At 39.5% G+C, this 27,641-nt stretch overlaps 2 protein-coding genes across 2 annotated transcripts; both read left to right on the top strand.

The window, feature by feature from the left end:
• Window positions 1-3,899: 3,899 nt before the first annotated feature.
• On the top strand, window positions 3,900-16,963 carry psmg1 (proteasome (prosome, macropain) assembly chaperone 1). The gene is made up of 7 exons (XM_034139950.1): window positions 3,900-4,119; window positions 6,558-6,661; window positions 7,536-7,672; window positions 10,684-10,746; window positions 11,149-11,347; window positions 16,557-16,687; window positions 16,816-16,963. Exons 1-7 carry the CDS (start codon window positions 4,001-4,003, stop codon window positions 16,891-16,893), a joined length of 831 nt encoding a protein of 276 aa, XP_033995841.1. The 5' UTR covers window positions 3,900-4,000; the 3' UTR covers window positions 16,894-16,963.
• A 7,014-nt stretch (window positions 16,964-23,977) lies between these two features.
• Window positions 23,978-26,526, top strand: LOC117490743 (nuclear factor 7, ovary-like). The gene has a single exon (XM_034140551.1). It carries the CDS (start codon window positions 24,142-24,144, stop codon window positions 25,567-25,569), a length of 1,428 nt encoding a protein of 475 aa, XP_033996442.1. The 5' UTR covers window positions 23,978-24,141; the 3' UTR covers window positions 25,570-26,526.
• Window positions 26,527-27,641: the final 1,115 nt, after the last annotated feature.

Raw genomic sequence — 27,641 nt, 5'->3', positions numbered from 1 at the left:
GAAGTGTAAATTAGCATAAAATGGAAATACTCAAGTGAAGTGTACTTAACGTCTTAACGTCGTGCTGGTTTCCTCTCAAGGCTGCAGTGTTCTCTAAAATCACTAAAAGAATCGTACATTAGTGGGCTGATTGAAGTTGGCCAAATATGAAACAACAGAACCTGCAATTAAAAACATGAATCCTGGTAGAAGCATGGCTTTGCACAGTAAATCTCTTGCTAATCTGCCAGTTAGGTATTGATATTTCCTGATGTTCTGGGACACGGCGGCACTGGTGGAAAGGTCACAGGGGGGGTCAACAGTGTAATTACAAATTCTCCTCTCGGGAACATGCCAGGTTCGTGCCTCTTACGCTGAAGAACAACTGTATAAATAACAATAATTAGAACTGCAGCCTCACAAGGAAAGACAGGCTTTCAGTCTCTTTCTGAATGTCCTCTGACTGTCCTCATCCCTTTTTTTAATAGCCAATGATGTTGTGACATTCCCTGTTTGTCCTCTTGACATTCCTCTCTTCTCGTCCCGGGGCTTTATTGTTTGTTAAGCTGCAGAACATCCCTCTCTCTCTCCATCTCTCCCTCCATCTCTCCCTCCACTATCCATTATATTAACAGCAGCCTGAAGCTTGCTCCTAGCATGTTGCTCCATGTTGTGACAGCAAACCTCTCTTCTGCTGCTTTATGGCCATCTTGCCACATTATCTCACGGCCCTGGTAATAGAGCTTATACTCTCTATTCTACCCCAGGCTTCACCCCGCCGTCCAATTTGTCTTTCCAACACTGGACAATTTGTTTTCTGGTGACAATGAAGCATTTTTATGGCCGTGCTGATGTCATCACATTTCTGTTTGTCCCTCATCTCGGGGGGGCACAGCTTAAAGGGGAAAATGAATTATACAACACAATGGAAAGGATGGATGTTCTGCAGTCATCTTGAAGCCAATTTCCCCTAACATGACTTGGCTTATGTTTCCATCTAGCTGTGCAACTGAAAGATGTGCCAGAATCCTTCAAGAATCGTGTTTTCCTGCTTCTGTGTTAATTATTCATCGCCACAAAGAAGTCATGCGCTATGTCAGATTTAACCTTAATTAGCACAAAGGGGCTAAAAATAGTACATCAAGATTCCCTGTGCTAATTGTCACATTCAAGCCCCTATATGAATTGTATAGCCATACATGTGAAACCTCTAGAGACACAGGCCTTAAATGATTTATTGATTTAAGTGAGCAGCTCAGGCAGAATGAGGGACAGGCCGTACTCGTGCATGCCGCTCTGAGCTCCCAGCAGGGATTGTGAGCAGCGACTGGTGTTGCATGTCTCTGTTTGTTTGAGCTGCTCAATTGATGGTGTTTCTGTGCTTTTGAAATATTCATGCACACCTTACTTGCAGGAATTCGTATCTCAGTGATGAAAATAAATGCTGGGTGTACCTTTAAACCACAGGTGCACATGAATTCACAATGTGAGTAAAATACACACTACGGTTTTTGTAACCTGTCAATATTATTACTGTGAAACATAAATCTATGCACACTGTATACGCTTTTTCACTGTTGTATCGACCACATCTGTGTAATGCAATCTGTTATCAGTTCATATTTCTTCCGACACTTACTTTTCACCTTTGTCCAGCTTTAAGATACTACTGTAAGAAGTCATAACCCATCATAGCTAAATGTGTCTCATAATATTATAATTTATTTAATTATTGTTATCTGAGAAAAGATTATTACTATTTAAGGAAAGTTACCTTTGATTTGCATATTGTGTTAAAAGAAAATGTATAGAGCATTTGAGGGAATGGGTGTCTGTAGCATATCCCTTCAAGGGAAATAAAGATTATGTTATATAATATGAGGTATGATTAATTCATATATCGATAGCTGGAGGATATTTATAGTAGATGTCAATAACCTTGGAAAGCGGATCATACTAAGAAAGTACATTTACTCAAGTACTGTACTTGTTTGAGGTACTTGTACTTTACTTGAGTATTTCCATTTTATGCTACATTGTACTTTTACTCCACTACATTAATAATAATAATTTAATACCTTTAGTTACTTTACAGATTTGGATTAATGATGTGAAATATAATCAACTCTTAAATCAGTCTTTAGTTCCACCTGGAGTAAATCCACAAGCTACCCTGCAGTATACAAAGTCATTCAAACTAGCTGCACCTTTACCAGCTTTGAGAACACTTTAATGATCAATCATTATAAAACACATCATATATATCATTCTGAAATGGACCAATCTGCACAATGATTACTTTTACTTGTGGTACTTTAAGTATATTTTGATGCTAATATTTTGTACTTTTAATGAGTAACATTTTGAATGCAGGACTTTTATTTGTAACAGAATATTTAAACACTCTGGTACTTCTACTTTTACTTAAGTTTACTTTACTTTAAAGGGGACCTATCATGCAAAATGCACTTTTTGACGTCTTTTATACATAAAGATGTGTCCCCGGTGTGTCAGGGAACTCACGCAGCTTCAGAAAATAAAACCCTCTCTCTTTTCCTCCGTACCCAAATCTCTAAAAACGGGGCTACAACGGAGCTGATCCAGATTTGCGTCCGATATGACGTAATATCTGAAATGTGGACCCACGGCACTATCAGAAAGTTGCTATCAGAAACAATGCCCGACTGTTTTGGACGTAATATGGTCGGTGTTTACATTAGCATCGCTAACACTCAGAGCTAACATGTACTGGAGAGCATGTGTGTGAAGAAGCAGGAAATAAAAAGGAACTCACCTTGTGGTATAACCGGCAAGAGAGAAAGCCTTTGAGCTCCATACTGTTTCAGAAATAATCCTTGATAATCCATGATATGGCGTTTCATCACGGCAGTATTTAGTTTAGACAGTAGCTGCCGGGTCCCGCATGAGCTCAGCCCCCTCCTTTTTTCTTTATCAATTCTTTTTTTTTTTAAAGCTTTATACCCAAATCAGCACTTTTGAAACAGGAAGTGAAATAGAGGGATATGAGGCATGGCTAGAATGGGTGATCTGTTTGGTATTTTGAGCAAAACACTTCATAGACATGTTTTTAATATATTTTTATATATCTGAGACCTATGCTTTTGCCTAAAAATAGCATGATAGGTGACCTTTACGTACAAGATCTGAGTACTTCTCCCACCTCTGCAAAAATGCAACTATAATAATTTAATAAAAGCCCATTTCTATCTATTCAGGCTTTTAGATTGTTCTACTTATTTATGTCATTTAAAGGGGACCTATCATGCAAAATGCACTTTTGTACGTCTTTTATACATGAATATGTGTCCCCGGTGTTCCAGGGAACTCACCAAGTGTCAGAATACACAACCCTCTCTATTTTCCTCCATACCCAAATCTCTAAAAAAGGGGCTGCAACGGATCTGATAAAAACTGATCCAGATTTGAACACTGTCCTGACGTCAGGACGGTGGCGCTACGGCTATTGGGCCAACTCTCCACCTATCAAGAGGAGACAGCCACGGCCATTGCCGTTCGAAAGCGCTGGAGATGCTGTAGTACATATGCCAGGCCAGTAGATGGTGCTGTTCTCACTGAATCTGCCCAGAGCTAGAAATGGTCAAATTGAGCAAAATGAGGCATGGCTAAAATGCATGATCTGTTTGGTATTTTGAAAAAGAAAAAAAGGTATAAATATGCCTTATATAGGTATGGTCCTACACTATATTATTCAAATATAGCATGATAGGTCCACTTTAAGTAATTTGTTATCAGGTATATCTAACCTTTTGGCGTGGCAATGCTCCTGTAAAACGTTATGTACCTCAAGATAAGTCTTAACCTAAAAAAATGTGTACTTTATCTTGACTTTAGTTTGTCGAAGTTATTATTTTATTCTGAAGGATTCAAGCGTTGAGAATTTATTTTGAAGGGGTGTCGCTGCCGGCGGAAGTTGAGGAAGTATTTTCATATCTGCACCACTAAGTTAACTTTCGCTTTTCCTTTAGTAAACTAAGTGATTATGGCGACGTTTTTCGGTGAAGTGTTGTCGGTGTATTCCCGGGCTGTGGAGGAAGACGAAGAGGAGCTCGATGAGAACGAAGAGGATGCAGAAATCCGCAGAGAACTGGAGGAAAAGAGGTAAATAACGTCAGCTAGCTAGCATAGGGACTGGAAATCAGGAAGCATGGACATGTAAAAGGAGTTTAATTACGTCAGACAGTTTTATCAAGTCATGTGAAATGGTGAAATAAGTTGTAAGACGTTATATTGTATGTGAGCATTATACACGCATTTACAGTTGTATGTAAAACACGTTGATCTGAGTTAGCATCTTCCAGGCTCTAGCTAGCTAACATGACACATGACATTTCAGTAACACCCACCCCTTGATTTCCTTTTTTTGGACAATATGGTTATTGCTTTGTTTCTTTTGACAATCAAATAGAAGATGGGTACATTATGGAATCCAAAGCTGAGTAAAAAAGTGAATAAGACTCAATAGAAACACATACAAAACTCAAAATAATAGATAAGATTCAAACGACACAATGTTAATGTGCACCAACACAATCAACAAACTCCTGCAGCATGATGTGTGCATGGCATTATATTAAGCAGAGGTGGGAGAAGTACTCAGATCTTGTACTTGAGTAAAAGTAGAAGTACCACAGTGTAGGAATACTCTGTTACAAGTAAAAGTACAAAAGTATCAGCATTAAAATATAGTCAAAGTAGCGACAGTAAAAGTACTCATTGTGCAGATTGGTCCATTTCAAAATAATATATATGATATGTTTGAAAATGATTGATCATTAAAGTGTTCTCAAAGCTGGTAAAGGTGCTAGTTTTAATGACTTTGTATACTGCAGGGTAGCTTGTGAAAAAGTCTGATTTAACACTTGATTATATTTCACATCATTAATCCAGATCTGTAAAGTAACTAAAGGTATTCAATAATTGTAGTGGAGTAGAAGTACACCATGTACCTCTGAATTATAGTGGAGTAGAAGTACAAAGTAGCATATAATGGAAATACTCAAGTAAAGTACAAGCACCTCAAACAAGTACAGTACTTGAGTAAATGTACTTACACCTCTGCTAATTATATCACTCTCAGCTAACCAATTGCTACCTTTATGTACATCCACTCCCATACAAGGTTCTTCCTTGCAGAACCCTTACTATGCATACTATTATTCAATCTATACTAGGGGTGTCAAACTCAATTTCATCTCGGGCCACATTAGCATCATGGTTGCACTCAAAGGCCCAGTTTTATATATAACACTATATACAATATATATAAAATAATGTAGTATATTACATTATTGCCTCTGCATTGGATTATTATCAGATAGGGTAATAACTTCATAATTAACTACGTCTGAAAGCAGAAGTCTGGGGAAGATAATTGCAAGTCTCCTCAGTGAGAATGTCACAAAAATGATTTAAAAAGAAAAGCCAAATTCTGGAGAAAAAACATTTTGAAAAAAGGCAGATTCTGTGAAAAAAGGAATATTTTGAAGAAAAAAGGTCAAATTCTGAGAAAAAAAGTCAAATTTGAGATGCATTGTGGGACATGTAGTTTATGGACAACGTGCTTCTGTAAATCGGCATGTAACCTTATAATAAACATATTATATTCTTTGCAAGCTCTTGTGGGGCCACATCAAATGAAGTCACAGGCCGGATTTGGCCCCCGGGCCTTGAGTTTGAAACCCCTGATCTACACACACAGTCTGTGCCTGTGATGCAGACTTTAAAAAGCAATTTACGTTCAGTTTAAGCACATATCTGGTGAACCTGATGCCTACGGGACCTGGGTTGCAAGATTGAAAAAGCACACTATTTCCAAGATTGCTCAGTAGATGTACAAAATGGCATGCAATTAACAAGTACCAATACCTCAAAGTAAAGTACCTGATTCAATCTCTTCTGAGGAGAGGTGGGGTTTGATTATCGTGGCCTTAAGGAGTGTTTAAAGGTGGGGTAGGTAATTCACTTCAGAGACACTTCTTGTTATATTCCATGGAATGCTCTTAACATCCCGATAGCAATGAATATATTAAATATATACAAATATTTCATCTGTGGAAGCCGTGGCGCTGTAAAAAGCACGACCAATCATCTGAGCCGGCCCGGCTAAAATAACTGGATGGCCTACCTGCCTGTCAGCCTTCCATCTGTGCACAAACTTATCTCGTGCCCTCATTGGTCATGTGCGTGTTCGTGTGTGTTGGAGGAGGGGCTCTGTAAGGAAGTGTGAAGGAAGGGGCAGATTTTTTCCGGTTGTGTACTTTCAAATTCTAGCGCACTCGAGCTGGTTTCTCCATTCTTACCTACCCTACCTTTAAGATAAGTAGACAAAGATGTCATTAATAATAAAATATGAGAAATAACCATGAAAATGTTTTGTCAAATCTGCTAGAGACCTATATGGAAAATGATTTAAGGAAACAATGGTCGTTACTTGCAGGCAGCTGGATCCTAAGTGGACTTTAGTCTTTAAATATTTAATTGAGCAGTGTTTTGTATAACTGTTGCTTCTCTTCTAACCCCCGTCCCTCATTGATCAGGGAGGTTCATCTGCACTGGAGCCCCGAAGTCTCCGAGTCGCTGAAGTCCGGAAACAAGCTGCCGTGTTCAGAGTTCATCCTCGCTGTGGGACACAACGCCGCCAGTGAGTGTCAGAGCAGCTGAATGTTGCATTACCATTATTGAGTCTTTCTGACAGAACACCCAATATTATTACAGATCACATGAAACTTTAATGTTCCCTCAGAGGACGTTGGAACATAGAGCAGTCCAGCGCCATTAACTCTGAGATAACACAGATTTTCAGTACAGCAAAACAAACAGAAAAAACAAATGCACAGGAGAACAAGAACCCATCAAGAACTAAATTACATAATGCAGCCAGGCATTGTTGATAGAAGAGCTACATTGAACATTTTAACTTGAGGTTAATTTAGTGAATGTGGTTCCTTATTTCATTATTTGATTGTTTGTCAATAAATGTCGGAAATAAATAGTAATATCATCACAGTATGGTAAAGTACACAATGTCAGCTTGAACTGCAGCTTGTTTTGTCTAACTGTGAACATGTTCAGTGTAACAAAAGTTTGATTTGGCTCTCTTAATATTCATAATGCTTGTACTATTTTGCATCCTAACACAAAAAGATTACAAAAGGATTTTTATGGCCCAAAGTGACCTAAGATGTTCATCGACATAACTATGCTATGTACGTATGACAAATAAAAGCCTTGAACCTTGATCATTACGTTTTGTATTTGGATAAGTTCAGGGACCCCTTCAACGTCACATACAGCTAATTAAAGCTAACCGTTCATAGGATGAAACCAATAAATGGTAGGCATTTTCCCAGAAACACCTTAAATGATTAACTTTTTAAATATGCAATACATTAATTGGTCAGACCTGAATCATAGCAGATACCTGTCCCAATGTCCGCTGTGAGGAGAGCTCTATAAATGTACTGTAGGTCTGTCTGACGTGTGAGCTGCTGTTGAGTTCTCATCCGTCTCCACAGGGTTTCTGTCAGTGTACGCTCTCACCTCTGAAAACTGGGACGCGCTGGGACGAGCATCGGTGTGGAACGAGAGGAGCGGGGGGGTCGCCAGCGAGGAGTCGACCTGTGTTTTCTACAGACCGAAGGACAACCCAGCAGTGAGTGACCCCACCGTGCTGTGAACTCAATAATCATTCAGTTTAAAGACTGCTGAGCTTTCATTTGTTTTATTAGTTTATTAGGAGCATATTATAATGATCCTGCCCAGTTCACTGTCAAGCTACAAACAGGAGGAAAATCCTGAGTAAATTGGATAGATCAAAGAAATGCAGATGTGTTAGAAAAATATCCCTCGTCACCGGCTTGAGCTTCAATCTCAGGATCCATGTATTTATGATCCTCTCAAGAATGGAAGTAGTCATCACATACAGAGCATCAACTAGTTCCTGAACAGTGTCCTTCACATGCTGATATCCAAGAGAGGGAGTTACACAGTCACAAGATGGAGGAATATAAAGCAGTATTCAATGTTTACTTCAGATTAGCTCCACGTCAGAAATGATCATGCTTGTCATATGTCTATCTCCATAGAGGCTGAATCATCATGTTAATCACATAGCTATCATATGCCTCAAACAGTCCTGACGCTCTTCTAGGTAATCATACATCCTGTCATGTACTCAGCTACAGTTGGGATACCTTTGTTATCATGTGGACTCTCATATTGGAAGAGGACATTCAGGATTTTCAAGATGCTTCTAATGAAAATTTTAATAAATCATAAACATCTGTTAAAGCCGTTTTATAGTTAATAGAAGTTAATGAATCCAACACCTTTGTAGTGCATGTTGTACTGGAAGTCTAGTCATTTCAGCATCATTTCAAAAATAAAATATGAAACTCCACTTCAGCTTCAAAAGTTGGAAAGTAGGCCACGAACACAGGATTAATGAGCCCTGGTAATCCGCCGCCTCTTCCATAAAGTGTCAGAAAACAGAGTTATAACGGGCCGTCTGATGTGCGCCGCGTCAGATTTATTACACACTTGTGTTCTGACGGCTGCAGGGATTTAATGAGCTGAAGGAGAAGATTTTCAAACAGTGGGAAGCAGCTGTGGACAACAGATACTGCAGCAATCACCCATTAGTTTATACATCACTGATTTACTGCATTTCACATCAGACACCAGAAGACGTCACTTTGTGCTCTGGAACATGGTGGTCGGCTTTTTCACAGTTTTCTGCCGATACAGAGAGCAAACGGTTAATCAAGAAATAATCCGCTGATTAATCAATAATATAAATAATGCAGCGCTAGCATAATGTGTCAATTATCCACTGGGAGTGGACTGTGTTTATTTAATATAGTTTATTTACATTTTGAAGCATTATTAAGCATTTTCAGACTTATTAATTTGCCAGTGTCTGCTAGATAACCAAATTGTCAGCAGAGTGACCTTTCTCTAGAAGTAAACCAACATTTTCATTAAAAAAAACAACCTCTCTGCATTGCTCCATTAAAAGAGTGGTTATACCTTTCCTGTAGTGTGTTATATAGGTTTCAGTGCATGTAAATGGTCTGCAAAGGCTAAAAACTGAGTTTCTCTCCGACACACAGAACAATTGCTTTAAAGGGCCTTTTTTAAAAGATGGGATGTAGGGATGGGTACCGAGTCCCGGTATTAAATGGGCCCCGGGGCTGAATTATTAAAGACCGTGGTACCGTTAAGCTCCGACGTTATCGGTCTTTTTATCGGTACTGGAGACATGTAACAAATATCTCGTATGTATTATTGCTACACAAACATTATATTGCAGTTTTAGTGTCGCCAGCTCCGTTTCTAATACGCAAAAAGACTGCAAAACGCGTCTATGATTATTATTATTAGTATTTTCGATCTTTCCAATCCAGACGAGAGATCTCTCTCCCCCGTCTGTGTGCGAGGGGGCGGGGCGGTTTACACACACGCAGCTGCTACATACAGCAACACACACACGCGGAGGAGATGGCGGAGAGAACGCGCTCCGAAGTGTGGTTAAACTTTACCCGTCTCGCTCGTTACCAAAAGTGCAATAAGAGTTTAGCATGTCAGGGCGGTAACACGAGCAATTTGTCTAAACATTTAGCAAAAGTGCACCACATTCAGACGGAGAAATGCACCGGGTTCAACTGTCTTTCTAGTAGCTCTGTAGCCCCATCCACGAGTAACGTTTCCACGTCAGGTGTTATGTATGCTAGCAGCAACACACGGAGTTAACTCAATGATACAAACATGGGTTAATGATTAGAGGTAACTGAGTTATTTATTTTGTTAAAGTTTCAGCTATTCTGTTTACAGTTCTGTCATCACATTATTTAATACGATTTGTTAAAACATTGTTGTTTCTTTTGATGTGAAATATTATGTATTTAATTTAAATAAAAAGCAATGTTAATTTTGTTCACAATTTGTTTAGTTAGTTAGTTTTCTCCAAAAGAACCGATAAAAGTACCGTTAAAAGACCGGATCGATAAGCGCTATCGATAAAAGTAGTAGTACCATTAAAACCTTAACGATACCCATCCCTACTCTCGTGTTTGTCTCTATAACACAGAGACAGGCAAAGCACATTTCCAGCTCATGGAAGACAACATTTTTAGAACCAAGTTTGAGGTGTTTGTAGCTATATACTGAAAATAGGTGTTCAAGGTTCTTTATTGTCAATCTGACATAGCTACAGAGTAATTATGTTGTTGAAAATCTTATGTCACAGGCTTCTCCAACAATGCAACATAATAATAACAACAATACAGATAGCAAGAGCAATACAAAAAGAAAAATAGTTATAAAATAAAGTGAGCATGTGGAATAGTGCAGTACGAGTCTATATACAAGTTACTGGAATGATATATATTAGATATTAGATACATATTACTGAGTAGCAGATGAATGTTTTGAAGTTGTTTCAGCAGTTCAATTGTTTAACAGTCTCACTGCCCGCGGGAAGCAACTGTCTCAGAATCTTCTTGTCTTTGCCAGGATGCTGCGGTGTGTTGGTTTCCTTTCATTTGTAACTCATCATTTCTCCATACTTCCTTCCGTTACACACAAGTGTTATATGGCAAATATAAGCATGTCTTTAATTGAAAAACGTTGCATAATATATCGCTTGTATTTCTTTCCCTGAAGGTTTTGATATGCCAAGTGACTTGCTACCTTGCAGAAGACCAGCTTTTCCAATGGACAGAAAAGGTATGTTTATATAACACAAATCAGACGGATGGCACTGTGAGTAGATGATGTTGTTATTCAGGGAAATGTAGGAGCAGCTGTCTCTCCTCAGGTAGCAGACTTACATCCGTTTTCCTACAAATATGAAGCATATCGATGTAGAAACAGGAGTTTATCGGCACATGTCAGCTCAAAGCCTGTTAGTAAAGAAAGGGTACACAACACGATTATAACAGACAGAAAAATGTTGTCCTGTACGTAATTACAGGGGAGCTAGTTAGCTGTATAATGGTACACTTTAATCAATGTTTACTGTAGAACGACAAAGCCAAACATGCAGGGACTGTGGGATGAAACTGTTCCTGTCCCATGCCGTTGTGTTTTAGCTAACGGTGAACCTCTCTCTCTCTCTCTCTCCTGCAGGTGTTTGGCTGCCTGCAGCTCAGACAGCTGAATGTGACGGTGCTCTCTGAGAGCTCTGTGTCTGAGTTTAAGACGGCAGACTACCTGAGCAGCAGCTCGGCTCCCTTCCTGCGCTCGCTCCACTCCGCTGCTTTCTCTGGGAAGCCTGTCTGCAAATCACTGGAGCAGCCCAACATAGTGACTGGACTTCAGGCTGCAGGTACGACTGGTTCTCTCTGACTCTTTGCATCTCAAACTGCCGTCACTTGAATCAGAAACAGGTTTATCACCAGGTAGGTTGACACGTACGAGGAATTTGACTTGGTGTCGTGGTACATACATAAAAGTAAAACAAAAATGTACACACAGATAGAGAACTATTTTAAGAAAACTATAATAATATTAAAAAATATAGTAAAATAAAATATAGAAGTATTTACATTGAAATAGAATGATATAAAATATGTGCACAAAAAACAACAGAAGTCCGCTTTCCAGATTTTACCGTCTCACATTTGCTAACACAAAGAAACACTTAAAAGCTGCACAACTCCGCTTTCCTTCTTCAGCCTCTAGAGATTTGGAGAAGGGCAGCTTTATTATTGCAGAAGAGACAGGAGGTTTGCATATTAAATCCATTAAAAAACTAAATGATCTAACTCTCTTTAAACCCTCTGCTTCAGCGTGACCTTTTATTTTATCTTCACGAGGAAGCACTTTGTTGTCAGGAGTGCCTTGGTAAATCGGAGTGCTGCTGATTCCAGAAAATGGGTTTACTGTGTAGTAAGCCACAGTTTTCTAAATGTTAAATCCTATAGAGTGGTGCAGTGACGCGTCCTAAAACCCGGAAGTAAGTTAGCATTTTACCACTCCCGGTTCCCTCGACAAAAAGCAGTGCAATTTCTCCATAGGATTTTGGAAAATAGCTGGAAATAAGGTCTGTGGTTGAGACACATTTAAGAGACGGATCACGCTTTGTTCTACGACATTAAATACATCAGCAGTGACCCCACTGGTGATTTCTGAAGAGTTTACGTGTCTGAAAAACGATGGTTGTTAACAAGTGGCTGAATAGGACTACAGAAATTGTCGAGGCCGTGGTACGTCATTACACCGAACACGTAAACACTCCTCTAAGTTTGTTTGCCCTGTTCTGCTTGAAAGCAAGTACCTGCCTCCTGCAAACTGTTCAAACAAACGCTTCAACTTGTACCATTTTGAATCTGTATTTTTTAATATGGATCTTAAATTGGCGTGACGTTGAAGTCGTGCGACCCTGCTGTAGTTCGTTTATAGCATAACGCTAGCATTTTGCTTCTGGCGACTAGATTTATGATTAGAAAATGATAAAAGTAGGGTGGACATGTGGAGATTATCCGGCTGAACAAAACGTGATCCGTCTCTTAAATGTGTGTCGACCACAGACCTTATTTCCAGCTATTTTCCAAAATCCTACGGAGAAATTGCATTGCTTTTTGTCGAGGGAACCCATGCGCAGCTTACTTCCGGGTTTTAGGACGCGTCACTGCACCACTTTATAGCCACTAAAATCAACAAACAAAAGGGGACATCAGTTTACAAGACCTCAGTATTTTTGTGCAGAAATCCTTTATTTGTCCCGCAACGGGGAAATGTACATGATTACAACAGCAGATATGCAGATAAAGTGAAGAAATAATTACAAAAATGGCTAAGTATGCACACGTTATTATAACACAATTAGTAAAAAAACTAAGACTGCCAGCTAACCAATCAGAGCAGACTGGGCTCTGGTTTCAGACAGAGGGTGAAAAGAGGTGCTGCAGCACAGGTAGTATGAGAAACATAAAGAGCTTTTTGAACATTAAAGCATGGAAACATGTCCCAGTAGAGACACTACATACTGATATACACCTGAACATCAGCAGGAGAGGACTCTTTAAAGTAGAGACACTACATACTGATATACACCTGAACATCAGCAGGAGAGGACTCTTTAAAGTAGAGACACTACATACTGATATACACCTGAACATCAGCAGGAGAGGACTCTTTAAAGTAGAGACACTCCATACTGATATACACCTGAACATCAGCAGGAGAGGACTCTTTAAAGTAGAGACACTACATACAAATATACACCTGAACATCAGCAGGAGAGGACTCTTTAAAGTAGAGACACTACATACTGATATACACCTGAAGATCAGCAGGAGAGGACTCTTTAAAGTAGAGACACTACATACAAATATACACCTGAACATCAGCAGGAGAGGACTCTTTAAAGTAGAGACACTACATACTGATATACACCTGAAGATCAGCAGGAGAGGACTCTTTAAAGTAGAGACACTACATACAAATATACACCTGAACATCAGCAGGAGAGGACTCTTTAAAGTAGAGACACTACATACTGATATACACCTGAACATCAGCAGGAGAGGACTCTTTACAGTAGAGACACTACATACTGATATACACCTGAACATCAGCAGGAGAGGACTCTTTAAAGTAGAGACACTACATACTGATATACACCTGAACATCAGCAGGAGAGGACTCTTTAAAGTAGAGACACTACATACTGATATACACCTGAACATCAGCAGGAGAGGACTCTTTAAAGTAGAGACACTACATACTGATATACACCTGAACATCAGCAGGAGAGGACTCTTTAAAGTAGAGACACTCCATACTGATATACACCTGAACATCAGCAGGAGAGGACTCTTTAAAGTAGAGACACTACATACAAATATACACCTGAACATCAGCAGGAGAGGACTCTTTAAAGTAGAGACACTACATACTGATATACACCTGAAGATCAGCAGGAGAGGACTCTTTAAAGTAGAGACACTACATACAAATATACACCTGAACATCAGCAGGAGAGGACTCTTTAAAGTAGAGACACTACATACTGATATACACCTGAAGATCAGCAGGAGAGGACTCTTTAAAGTAGAGACACTACATACAAATATACACCTGAACATCAGCAGGAGAGGACTCTTTAAAGTAGAGACACTACATACTGATATACACCTGAACATCAGCAGGAGAGGACTCTTTACAGTAGAGACACTACATACTGATATACACCTGAACATCAGCAGGAGAGGACTCTTTAAAGTAGAGACACTACATACTGATATACACCTGAACATCAGCAGGAGAGGACTCTTTAAAGTAGAGACACTACATACTGATATACACCTGAACATCAGCAGGAGAGGACTCTTTAAAGTAGAGACACTACATACTGATATACACCTGAACATCAGCAGGAGAGGACTCTTTAAAGTAGAGACACTACATACAGATATACACCTGAACATCAGCAGGAGAGGACTCTTTAAAGTAGAGACACTACATACTGATATACACCTGAACATCAGCAGGAGAGGACTCTTTACAGTAGAGACACTACATACTGATATACACCTGAACATCAGCAGGAGAGGACTCTTTAAAGTAGAGACACTACATACTGATATACACCTGAACATCAGCAGGAGAGGACTCTTTAAAGTAGAGACACTACATACTGATATACACCTGAACATCAGCAGGAGAGGACTCTTTAAAGTAGAGACACTACATACTGATATACACCTGAACATCAGCAGGAGAGGACTCTTTAAAGTAGAGACACTACATACTGATATACACCTGAACATCAGCAGGAGAGGACTCTTTAAAGTAGAGACACTCCATACTGATATACACCTGAACATCAGCAGGAGAGGACTCTTTAAAGTAGAGACACTACATACTGATATACACCTGAACATCAGCAGGAGAGGACTCTTTAAAGTAGAGACACTACATACTGATATACACCTGAACATCAGCAGGAGAGGACTCTTTAAAGTAGAGACACTACATACTGATATACACCTGAACATCAGCAGGAGAGGACTCTTTAAAGTAGAGACACTACATACTGATATACACCTGAACATCAGCAGGAGAGGACTCTTTAAAGTAGAGACACTCCATACTGATATACACCTGAACATCAGCAGGAGAGGACTCTTTAAAGTAGAGACACTACATACTGATATACACCTGAACATCAGCAGGAGAGGACTCTTTAAAGTAGAGACACTACATACTGATATACACCTGAACATCAGCAGGAGAGGACTCTTTAAAGTAGAGACACTACATACTGATATACACCTGAACATCAGCAGGAGAGGACTCTTTAAAGTAGAGACACTACATACTGATATACATCTGCAGGAGAGGACTCTTTAAAGAAAGACTGTGATCTTCTTTTATTCAGTAACTAACATTAACTGTTTATTACACTACAGATCTTCTCACGGTCATTTTCACTCTCTATGAATTAATGAACGCTTCAATTGCTATTCAGTAATCTCAAAAGCACCATAATGTTACCTGGATATAAATGAAAGTGACGGGAAGTTATCCCCTTGTGTGTCGGATCAATGAATCCAGGTCTAGCCAGTTTAATTTGTTACATATCTCAAGTGTCCTTGAGCGGGACAGTGAACCCAAACTGCTCCTGAGGTGTGTAATTCAGGGAAAACTATAAGTGTCTTGGCACGAAATCCTCTGCCAACTCAATGACATTTAGTGCCATTAGTGCTTCTTTTCACTCAGCGAAGATCACGTGCCGTTTCGTTTTGATTTAGTCCTTTTTATCCCAAAGCACTTAAAGACACTGAAAGTCGAGACAAAGATTCACATTTCAAAGGCTTCACTGTCATGAAAAATAGATACAGTGGAGTTTTAGCGATGAAAATCTGAACTATACTGCTCCAACAACAATGCAACATACTATACAAATAAAATGCGTGAATAATAAACGTGGAGGAGTTTAACAGTCTTGTGTCATGTGGGATTATGTCTGAGTCTGGTGTCCTTGGCAAAAATGTGAGTCTGTAATACAGTTCTGATATACTGTTTTTTCTCAGGTGTCATTATTTCAGTTTTTCTTAAAAGATATTGGGTTTTTTTATTTCACAGATTTATTATTTCAGTTTTAGTTTACAAAAACGTCCCTGCTACACAACTACTCTGTACACTACTTTAAAAATACATACTGCTCACACTAGCTACGGGGAGTAATACTGTAAAATAAACAAATCTGAATGGGTTTATTGCTTATTAAGAAATAAAATGACAAATTCCTAGAAAACTGTGATTTATCAAATTAAAATGTTTAATTTTAAACAAAGTTGTATCTATTATGAAGTGAAATTGTGGGACCACAGTTGTTTAATTAAAGGTCCCATCATGTCATGCTTTTCCGGTTATTACCCGTCCCCTTGTGTGTTATGAAGGGGACACTTTTTCATTTGTTCCCTTTGTCTCTCATCTGTTGTCCTGCAGCTGGCCTAAAGGACAACGTTTTTGAGCATGTCCAGTATTCAGCTATTCTGATTGTTTAATCTTTCTTACTTTCTCAGTACTGAACCACTGTGAGGTCCACCGCATCCCCTCCGTTGTTTACCAGTGTTACAGCGACGTCATCGGCCCAGACTCCGTCACCATGGAGACATTCAAACCCACACTAACCAAACTCGGCAAGTCCATAAAGGTGAGCTGCTTTTTGTTTATTACTCATCTGAGGGCTCTGTTAAAGGTCAGAATAACAAACTTAAAAGCTTCTGAAGTGTTTCCTGTTCTCATCTTTGACCCTGCTTTCCTTTCTCTCTGTCTCTTTAGTTGGACCCTTCTCCGAGCGCAGACATCCTCCGCAAGATCGTCAGAACCACCAACATCCAGAGTAATCTTTATATCTGATAATGTCTATGCAATTTACACATGTGGTTAAATACTGTCATTTTTTAATAAAGAAATTAAAGTAAAGAAAGCCTTTGTTTTGATATTATTGATAATAATAAATTGTATTTATTTAAATGTAACAAGATGTTCTGTGTTGTTCAAATTGCATAGTTAACCAAAAATAATTAATCGAATATCTGCAAGAAGTTTGTTTAAAATTAGAGATTCAATTAATGTAAATTAGTTTGTTTCTCGTGAACATTGTATCTGAGATTATTTTTCCAGTTGTTTTAAGAATTTTTTATTAAACTCTATGCCTGTATTACGTTTTAATGTATTAGTTTTAACCTATTTCAAAACGAATAGGCTTATTTTCTTCGAAAAAATAAGTGTTTTCTTCCTTACCTGTATTTTGTGAAAATAGCAGTTTGTGTTCAGACCTTTCATTTACCCTTATCATTTGAGATGTAAAAGTAGGCTATATCTTTAATAATAATCCAAACTTTAAAAATAACATTCTTTTTAGTTTACTCCACAGAAATTAATGAAATAAATAAAGGTAGACTACTTAATACTTGCAGGTGTATACTAGTATTAACACAATATCTCCTCCTGTCCAGGTCGGGGCAGTAATGCGCCGTTGAGCTGTTCGTTCGATAGTAAAAGTGAGCGAAACTCAAACAAACCAGTTGCTGTTTACTTAGCTTTTACAAACGAAACAGGGATTTCTACTTATTTTTTTAGTTTTGAAGAAAGTTAGTGTGCAAAGTATAACATTGAAACCCGCCATTACTTAACGGAGAGGTGTCATGGCCATTTCCACTGATCATAATTCCATTTTTGAGGTATACTAAAATAGATTTATACTGTGCATTTTTCCAAACTCACATTGGTTTCTCATACAGCATCTCTGTAAACTACTTGTATTCACTGAATTTCACTCTCTGCCTTTAACGGCTCGTTGTAGCTCCAAAAGCTCCAGCCCCCACCCTCCCTGTGAGCACAGTGTGCTCTGATTGGTCGGGACGTTGTGAATCGCGCTGAGCTCCGTGGAGGTGTTGTTTCCTTGTTTAGGATACATAGCGAAACACAGCCAAACTCATCCTGAGCACACACAAACTCACAGCCGGATTAAAAACAATAAGTGTGGCTTGATATTGAGTAAGAAAAAGGTTGATAAACGCTGTGAGAATGGGTCTGCAGAGAGAATTTCGCCGGGATCCCAACTGTCTGTTATCAGCCTGCAGCCAGGGAGGAGAAATCAGCAGAGCTGCCTGTGTGTGAGGAAGTCCGTGGATTGGTCAATTTGGACCAATCGGCTCCGCCGACGTAACGTAACGGCTCCACAGATTGGTCCATTTCGTTCCGGGTACGGCTTGACATCATGCCGTACCCGGAAGAATCAAATGGGCAGTGACGCATCTCCAACGAGGCGTTTTGGGGAGGTATTTTCTGTGTTAGAGTTTTACTCGCTACAGGGTGTACTTTGAGGGTTTTGACTCTGCACACCGTTTACATGCATAAAAACCTTCATAACACACAAGGGGACGGGTAATAACCGGAAAAGCATGACACCTCTCCTTTAACGTCAATGAGAAGATAGTTGGCAGTGAGCTAGCATCAGGCTAACGTCTCCAATGAGCAGGTTTAAACCGTCGACAAGCGGCAGGTGCAGAGCTGCTGTCCGGCCGAGCAAAGAGCCCCCAGCTGGCCGAGAGGAACCATGCTGTGGTGGCGGTGGGAGCCTGGGTGGAGAGCGAGCACGACTTTATGGAGCACCCATCTGTGAGTTTGGCATTTAATGTTAAAGAGCTAAGCTGGCTGGTACTGTTGCTAGGCTGTCGAAAGAGACCGTTGCTAAGCTAGCTTGTACTGTTGCTAGGCTGCCGAAAGAGACCGTTAGTGGTGGTGATGACCAGACTTGGTTAAAAAAGTCGAAATTAATGTGAAGTAACCTCAGTAAAAGTAGCAACACTGAGAAGGGAATAGTAAATAAGTACATTTACCGAGGAGGTACTGTACTTTTATTCAACTTAAACCTCACATTGTGTTTTTTACTCCACTACATTTAATTGACAGTAGCCTATTAGTTATTTTGCAGATTCAGATTAATACTAATAAATCAAGGAGTAAATTGTGATGTATCGTTATAGATTAAACTACTCCACTAAATGAGGTCCACTTTCCCATATTTGCAATATTACTAGTTATGCTAGCACAATAATGCACTAGTTATAATTAGTTAGTATGTAAATATGTCAAAATTATACTTAAGTATAGACGTACTTGCAAAATGTTGTAAATCTTAAGGGTACTTTGATGTATCATTGTAGTGTTGACATGGGCTTTTCTTCTTGATTTATATTCTCTATTCATTAATCAATAATGTTATTTGGACTCAGAACCGTCTATATTCATATTGCTTACTTTGTTCGACCAACAGTCCAAACCCGGAAGATATTTACTTTGATATCATAGAAGACAAATATGTACATTTAAAAAGGTGAAACCAGGAAATCCAAATCACTTTTAATTAAATGAATTTAGTGAATATTTTAGTTGGCACACCAAACCAGGCCCAGTCATCCCCCGTAACCCACATTACCTTTTCTGGACAAAACATACCCCTCTCCACAGCAGTTACCAACCTGGGTGTAAGATTTGACAGACATCTGACCTTTGACACCCACATCAAACACCTGTGCAAAACCTCCTTCTACCACCTCAGGAACATTGCAAAACTCCGTCCCACACTCTCCCTGTCAGATGCTAAACAACTGGTCCGTGCCTTCGTCTCCTCAAGGCTGGACTACTGCAACGCTCTCCTCATCGGGACTCCTAGCGGGAGCCTTCAGAAGCTCCAATATGTACAGAACAGTGCCGCTAGGATCCTGATGAGGGTGAGAAAATACAACCACATCACACCCGTTCTTCATTCCCTCCACTGGCTTCCTGTCTCATTCAGGATCGAATACAAGATCGCACTACTGACCCATCAATGCATCCACGGGAACGCTCCTCCATACCTGAAGGAACTTCTCACATCTCAAACCTCCACACGCAACCTCCGCTCCACAACTAACCATCGGCTTCGCCCCCTGAGGACCAAACTCTGCACAATGGGGGATCGGGCTTTCTGTGCAGCTGCTCCTCGCCTGTGGAATTCCCTCCCAGACCACCTGAGGACTCCACAGACCACCTGAAGACTCCACAGACCACTGAGGCCTTCAAGAAAGGCTTAAAAACCTTTCTTTAAAAAAAAGCTTTTGATTAAACTTTTGTTTATTTTGTTTGTTTTTATTATGCCTCCTGTAGCACCTTGGGATTGCTGTGAGCAATGAAAGGTGCTTTATAAATCGAATGTATTCTTATTATTAATTTAGAAAACGCTTGATACATTTTCACATTCACATCATTTAGAGTCCTGACTTAACCTAAGGTGCTCCAACCTGTTTTCCCATGTCTTGTTTCAGGCTCTTGCTTTGAAGAGATCCAGGCAGAGAAGAGGAGGGAGACTGAGGAGAGCCTTCGACGATTTCAAGAGGAAGTACGCCATCGTGTGGCGCAGCAAGCTCAAGTCAGCAAGAAGAGACAGCAGCCTCACACAGGTCCCATGGTACACATATCATTATCATGACTTATAGTCAGGGCTGCCAACCCTCACGCATTGAGCGTGAGAGTCACGCAATTAACACATATCTCTCGCACTCACGCCACACATGCCTTTCCTCACGCTAAGTTTTCGTCCAACATAAATGTATATAAATATAAAAATAAAGTGAAGGAACAGCAAACCAAGCGGTCTATGAAATGAGACGGTCTGGCTTAAGGTGGACTTCCTGTTTGCGTCAACTGACACCCACGGTCCGTAGCACTGTCGCCTAGCAACCTGGACAGCGACACCCTGTTGTTCATGTTTTACAGGTGACAGGTGTGGGCCGGTTTGATAGACTCCCCACCAGGGTTCGAGTTATGACAATATGCCTGCCTCTGAGTGTTTAGATAGATATAAAAAAGCTTGATTCTTTATTGTAATTCTAAGGAGGACATATTATGCTCATTTTCAGGTTCATATTTGGATTTTGTGCTTTTACTGTGAAATGTTTACATGCTTTAATGTTCAATAAGTGCTATATTTTTCTCACACTGCCAGAGATTCTCCTTCCTTAACGAAGTGAGTTTTTTTATTTCTAATCATTTATCAGTGCATTCAGAAATGCAGATTTGGTTAACTTAATGTAAATTGGATTATGTAAGCGTTTGATATGAATATGTGATGCCTGGTGCCAGGCCATGTACTGCCCCTTACTTGGTATTATTAAATGTTAAAAATGTATCAAATCCTACAATTGAGTTGAAAAGTTGTGCATGCATACGTGAGTCTTGTAAGTGAATAATCTTTGACGTTGTTGGTTGCTTCTTCATGCATCATTATGATCTGAATATCTTTCATAAAAACTGATATTTGGTTTTAGTATTTAAAGTTTTGAGGGGTTTTGCAATGAAAACAAAGAACGTAAAAAGACACCTAAAACATGTGCTCTTCCAGACTGTTATGTTTGTGTGACTCTAAACATAAATACTGTATACTCCAACTCTTATGGAGAATCATGCCGCTTAAAATCACAAGGGAGTACAAGTAGAAGTACAACGTTGAGTTCAAAGGTACTGCAATAAAAAAGATTATAACAGGGCTAAGATGAATGCTCCGTTCTGATTGGTCATTTGGACATTCTGCATGCAATAAGACCAAAGTCTAAGGATAGTGAGAGCTGTAAAGCTTCAATGAATATAAGCTCATCGAAACACACATTTGACTTTAATGTCATGAAGAAGCTTAATTCAATTCAATTCAATCTTTATTTCAGACTCATGGTCCATATCACATACAAAATGACAAAATGACAAAATACACAACAATAAATAAGATTAAAAAGCTAAACAAAAAAACCAAATGAAAAACATGAAATCAGTCCAATCACAGCTAGCCACACATGCTCACTGTCTGTAGAGGCTGTTGCGCCAATGTCTCCAAATCATGGAAGAGAACCGAGTAGAACTCTTCACAGGGTTAATTAAAATCGAGATAACATGATTGTCTGACTCTTCTAGGCGACACATGAATTTGGACATTACATTTCTTAAAAGGGCTTGACAGGTAGGTACCCCCAAGTTAACAAACAGCTGGCTGGCACTGTGCCATCTCGGTACCCTCACCAGCAACCGTATTGCATCATTGTATGCAACTTTTAGTTTTTGCATGCTGCTAGCCTTGTAGTTACTCCGTAGGTGAGCCGTGTGCAATGGTGTACAGAAAGCTTTAAAAAGTGATACCTTGACATCTACAGAGCACTTGTGAAATTTCCGCATTAATATGTTTGCCTGGGCATACAGTTTGCAGCGTTGTCTATGGATGTCTTTGTCATCTGTGAGATCATCAGAGATATAATGACCAAGGTACTTAATCTCACTGCACACAAGAAGAATGTTGCTACTGAGAATACAATTAGGAAATACAGCCTTTTTATCCTCTTTACTTCGCACAATCCTGATGCTACTCTTCTTGGCGTTATACTTAATATTAAAATCAATGCCATACTGGGAACAAATCCTCAGAAGCTGTTGTAAGCCTGCACTGTACGGGGAAAAGATGATTAAATCATCTGCGTACATAAGGTGGTTGACAACAGTAGCACCGATGACACAGCCAGTTTTACACAAGTTCAGTTTCCTAGACAGATCATCCATGTACAGATTAAACAACAAAGGAGATCAAATCCCACCTTGCTTGACCCCATTACCAACATAAAATGTTCAGACACAGTATTGCCCCACTTCACCTGCATAGTCTGATGTGCATACCAGAAGGCTAAGATCCTTATTATGTACTTGAGTACCCCTCTCTGGCACATTTTGTCAAATCATTTGAAATGATTCAGTCTATCAAATGCCCTAGAGGCATCAATAAAACACAGAAACATGGTGGAATTTTGGCTTCTATATTTTTGCTATAATGTATTTTAAAGCAAAAATACACACATCTGTGCCGTGTTTTCTTTTAAAACCAAACTGGTTGTCAGCTGTGGTAATATACCTTTCCAGCCTATCCAACTGAATTGTCTCCAGCACTTTGGAGAGAATGCTAGCTAAAGCAATATGTCTGTAATTATTAATGCCATTACTTTCCCCAGCTTTATCCTTGATGACTGGCACAAGTAGCACAGATAACATAGAAACTGGTAAGACACCATGATTAAGGAAACCAGTAAGACACAGAGCAAGAAGACGAGCAAGCTTAAGACTGGCATATTTGAAGTGTTCAGCTGAGATGAGATCCGGGCCACAAGCTTTGTTATTTTCTAGATTCATAGTGTTGAAGACTTCCTCTGATCTAACTGTAACGTTTTCAGTGGAGTCAACCTTTTCAACCACCATGATAGTGTTGTCGCCACAGTTCTGCAATGTTGCCTGACCCACACACTCCTTCAATGGAAGACGGTAAGGGAGTCTTACAGCTGTTTATGACTTTGACCTCTTTCCAGAAATCATAGCAACTGTTGTTGCGCAGATTTCTGGCAAGTGAGTCAGCCCTCATTGTGTCCTCATTTCTTTTAATGAAGCGGACAGCATACTTATATTTGGCATTAGTGGCCTGTTTATGTGCAATGCTTAATCTTAAAATAGTGTTAAATATGTGAAATTTACATTTCCAACAATCTTCCTTAACTGTCAGTGTTTAAGATTGAACACCGGTCAGATGATCACAAAGAGGAAACAAATGGGTTAAAAACATGTTTGAGTCAGAACTTGAAAGTCTTCCAGATTCCGAAGTTCATCTTTCCAATATATCTGCTGGTAATAAAACAGATGACTGCATTTATAACTATCAATGATTAACTAGTGAAAGAGATTAGAGGGATTGAAAGTGGTATTAAATCTTATGTGTTTTTCTTCCAACAACAGATACCTGGACAAAGTCCTCGTCCTGAACTGAATACCAAAGTTAATTTCCCTCTGAAAGACATCCTGACACCATCTGCTGGAGAATACATGACATAGCAGCATTTCCTGCTGTTGATCAATCATCATGTGACAGAGGGCAGAGAAAACGAAAGAGGATTTTTACATTGTTGAAAAGAGCGGAGACGCCATTACAGGGTGTGAGATTTCTGCTGGGAGACACACGTTTGGAGGATTTGAAACACTTAAGAGAAAGGACATACCTTAGTGAGTTTTGCTTTTAAAAGACACCAGTGACCGAGACAAATGGCTGAGAAAACCGCTCTTCTTGAAAGTTACCTGAGCTGCCATGTGTGTTCAGAGACTTTCAGAGATCCTGTGTCTCTGGGCTGCAGCCACAGCTTCTGTTCGAGCTGCCTGCAGAAATTCTGGGAACAAAGTAAGAACAAAAACTGTCCTATTTGTAAAAGAAAGTCCTCAAAAGAATATCCTTGGGCGAACTTTACACTGAAGGAACTGTCTGACTCCTTTGCTGAGAGACAGGAAGCTGGATCATCTGAGACAGAAAAAGGAGAGAAGAAGCTGGAGGTGGTGTGTAGTAAACATCAAGAAGAGCCTAAATTGTTCTGTAAGGATGAAGAGAGAGCTGTGTGTCCTGTCTGTGAGTTTTCTCTCCACCAGGGTCACAAGGTGGTTCCTGTAGAACAAGCAGTCAGTGAGCTGAAGGACCTGCTGACATCTGACTTAGGGTCTCTGCAGGACAAGAGGAACAAATACAAAGGAGTGGAGAAAACATACAATGCAGTGATTCAAGTGTCCAAGAAGCAGCTGCTGTCCACAGAGAGGCAGATCACAGCAGAGTTCAACAAGCTCCATCAGTTCCTGAAAGAGGAAGAGGAGTCCAGACTGGCAGCTCTGAGGGAGGAAGAGGAGCAGAAAGGGAAGACGATCAGCAGAGAGATGAAGAGCATTCAGGAGCACATCTCCTCTCTGTCACACAGTATCTCTGCTGTTGAAGAAGAGCTGCAGAAACACAACGGGCCCTTCCTCAGCAGTTACAAAGCCACTCAGAGCAGAGCCAGAGTCCAGAGCTCACTGTCAGACCCACAGCTGCTCTCAGGAGCGCTGATAGATGTGGCCAAACACCTGGGCAACCTGTCCTTCAGAGTCTGGGAGAAGATGAAGGACCAGGTCCACTTCAGTCCTGTCATTCTGGACCCAAACACTGCAAACCGCTGGCTCTCTCTGTCTGACGATCTGACCAGTGTGAGACGTGGAGACAAAGATCAGCAGCTTCCTGATAATCCAGAGAGATTCACTAACGGTGCTGATGTTCTGGGCTCTGAGGGCTTCAGCTCAGGGAAACACAGCTGGGAGGTGGAGGTGGGAGATTATCCTGTCTGGAATATAGGTTACACTAAAGAGTCAGCTGACAGGAAGGGAAAGATATTTGTCTCACCAAGATATGGAATCTGGTGTTTAGAACATAGCAGTGGAAAATACACTAATGGTGCTGGTGAGACTGTCGGAGTGGAGAAGAATCTCCAGAGGATCAGAGTCCAGCTGGACTATGACAGGGGGGAGGTCTCCTTCTACGACCCTGAACACATGACTCACATCTGCACTCACAGAGACACTTTCACTGAGGAACTCTTCCCATATTTCGGTATTGGACCAGCTGGTGATGCTAAAACTGCTGATATCAAGATCTGTCAAAGTGAGATTCCTCTGTGATGCTCAGGAGTGTTAGTTCAGACTTTATTCTGACTTCACTGTCCGTCTAGATCTCTTTGAAATAATCAAGATAAAAAACAGATGATCATCAGATCATAATTTTAGCCTGTAAGATTTCTAAATGTTCCGAAAATGTGATCATGTTTTATTTACAGCTTTCCCAAAGTCCCAGTGTAAATAAAACATTGTTTTTAGTTATAGTTAATATGTGGTAATAGTTGTTCATAGGCTGTGTGTCGTGTTCATGTAACTCACTGACATTTTCTTTTTTATCTTAATCTGAAAATAATTGTTGACATATTGAGTCAAGGAAGAGGAATGTTTACATTTTATCCCCAACATCTTTAAATCAATTAATAGATTTTCTGTTTTCCTTTAATGGATGTCATCAGAATGTTTTTTTTTGTGGAGAATTCTTGACTTTTAACAAATGTAATCATTTTGTATGTTTTGCTGAAATGGCATGAAACCAACAAAACTAACAAATCAAAGCTGTCAATTCTCCTTTTATCAACATCTAGTTTATAGTCAAACATCATTTGTATAGCACTATAATTCATCCGTTTAACTTGAATAACTGATATTTTGGGGTCTTTTGATTCATTATTTGTATATATGGGTATGTTGTTTTCCTGCAGGTAGCATCTTTGATTGATTCTTCGTCATGTGACATTCTCCGTATGTATAGATGGACAATAACATTTATGGTAATTGAAAATGTCAATTTCTTATTAACCTAAAGGAAATAACAGCTTTACAATTAAGTTTAGTATGTGTAATGCTGCTTCAGATCTCTTGTGATTGAATAACCAGCAGTTTTATTCAGAAATGTGTCTGAGGTTTTTTCCAGTTTCTTCACGTACATCTGTCAAATAGCCATGTGACCATTTACAGAGAATATAAATGATGAAAGAGAATTGTACAAAAATATAAATAAATCATTTCTTAATGATGTAATCTCTTCTTATTCAATGCATTGCATCCCTCCATGAATCTCTTTGACCCTTTACATTAATGGACAGCCAAACTCATTAAATCTATGTTTCCTTGTGTGAAGTCATGTGACGGATGAACCTGCTGTAAGCAAAGAAGCTCCCACCCTGATGAAGGAGAGTCAGCAGAAAACATGTGAGGGGTAAAGCATGGCATACTGGAGCTGTGCAACGTGTTTGATTTGATGGAGCTGTTTTGATTCTCACTTAGAAACAGTCAGGAGTCACATTTACCTTTCTCCAACTCCACTGCAGCATTATAATATATACAAAGTAGATTCAAAACAAAAAGAGGAATGCATGACATACTTTCCTGCAAAACACATATGTATTCACTTTGATACTTTGTCTTGAGTTAGTTAAAACCCAGCTGATCCTGTTGTTGATCAGCTGTGTGATTTAAAGCTGTAATAAACCAGCCTCATTGAAGGGGGCATTACTGAGGGGTTATACACACAGACACATGACTGTCTCAATGATTTGCTCTGGAGGAGAGTTTTCACTAAGGATGTACTACTTTCTCTATTACATGTATTAGTCTTGTGACCTACTGAGTGCAGTCTTAAGAACATGTACAAATGTGCAACATGTGAACCACATCATAATATGTGATTGCATGGTCAAGTTTCACTTCCCGTAAACACCACAAGATGAAGACAAAGTCAAGATGTGTTTAACTGCTGGATCATTTTGAACATTGAACATGTCATTTATTTCACTTATGGATAATATTGTTTCATGCACAGGTTGATCAATAGCTATTTTTCTTTTAATACATATCCTTCACAAAAACGCCATCCTGTTTGACAGACAGTATGTCCAGGGAATCTAAGAAATGAATCTCTGCTGTGGCTCTCGTTGTGGCTTCATCAGGCACCAAGTGGTCAAATCATCTCAAACACATTCTTCAGATTGCATTATATCTTAGACATGAGTCTTTCAGCTCTTCACAGTCCAACTGTTGTTTTGAGCTGCTCTACTATCATGAAACCTGGTTGAACAAGTTATTAAAACAGAATCAAGAAAAATACTTTATGCAACAATCTTTTCATTTTCTGTTATCTCATTCCTTCCTGTCAA

The sequence above is a fragment of the Trematomus bernacchii genome, unplaced genomic scaffold (genome assembly GCF_902827165.1).
Source record: "Trematomus bernacchii unplaced genomic scaffold, fTreBer1.1, whole genome shotgun sequence".
NCBI classification, from domain to species: domain Eukaryota; kingdom Metazoa; phylum Chordata; class Actinopteri; order Perciformes; family Nototheniidae; genus Trematomus; species Trematomus bernacchii.
The sequence above is the reverse complement of the archived record's forward strand: the minus strand, read 5'-3'. Positions and strand labels throughout refer to the sequence as shown.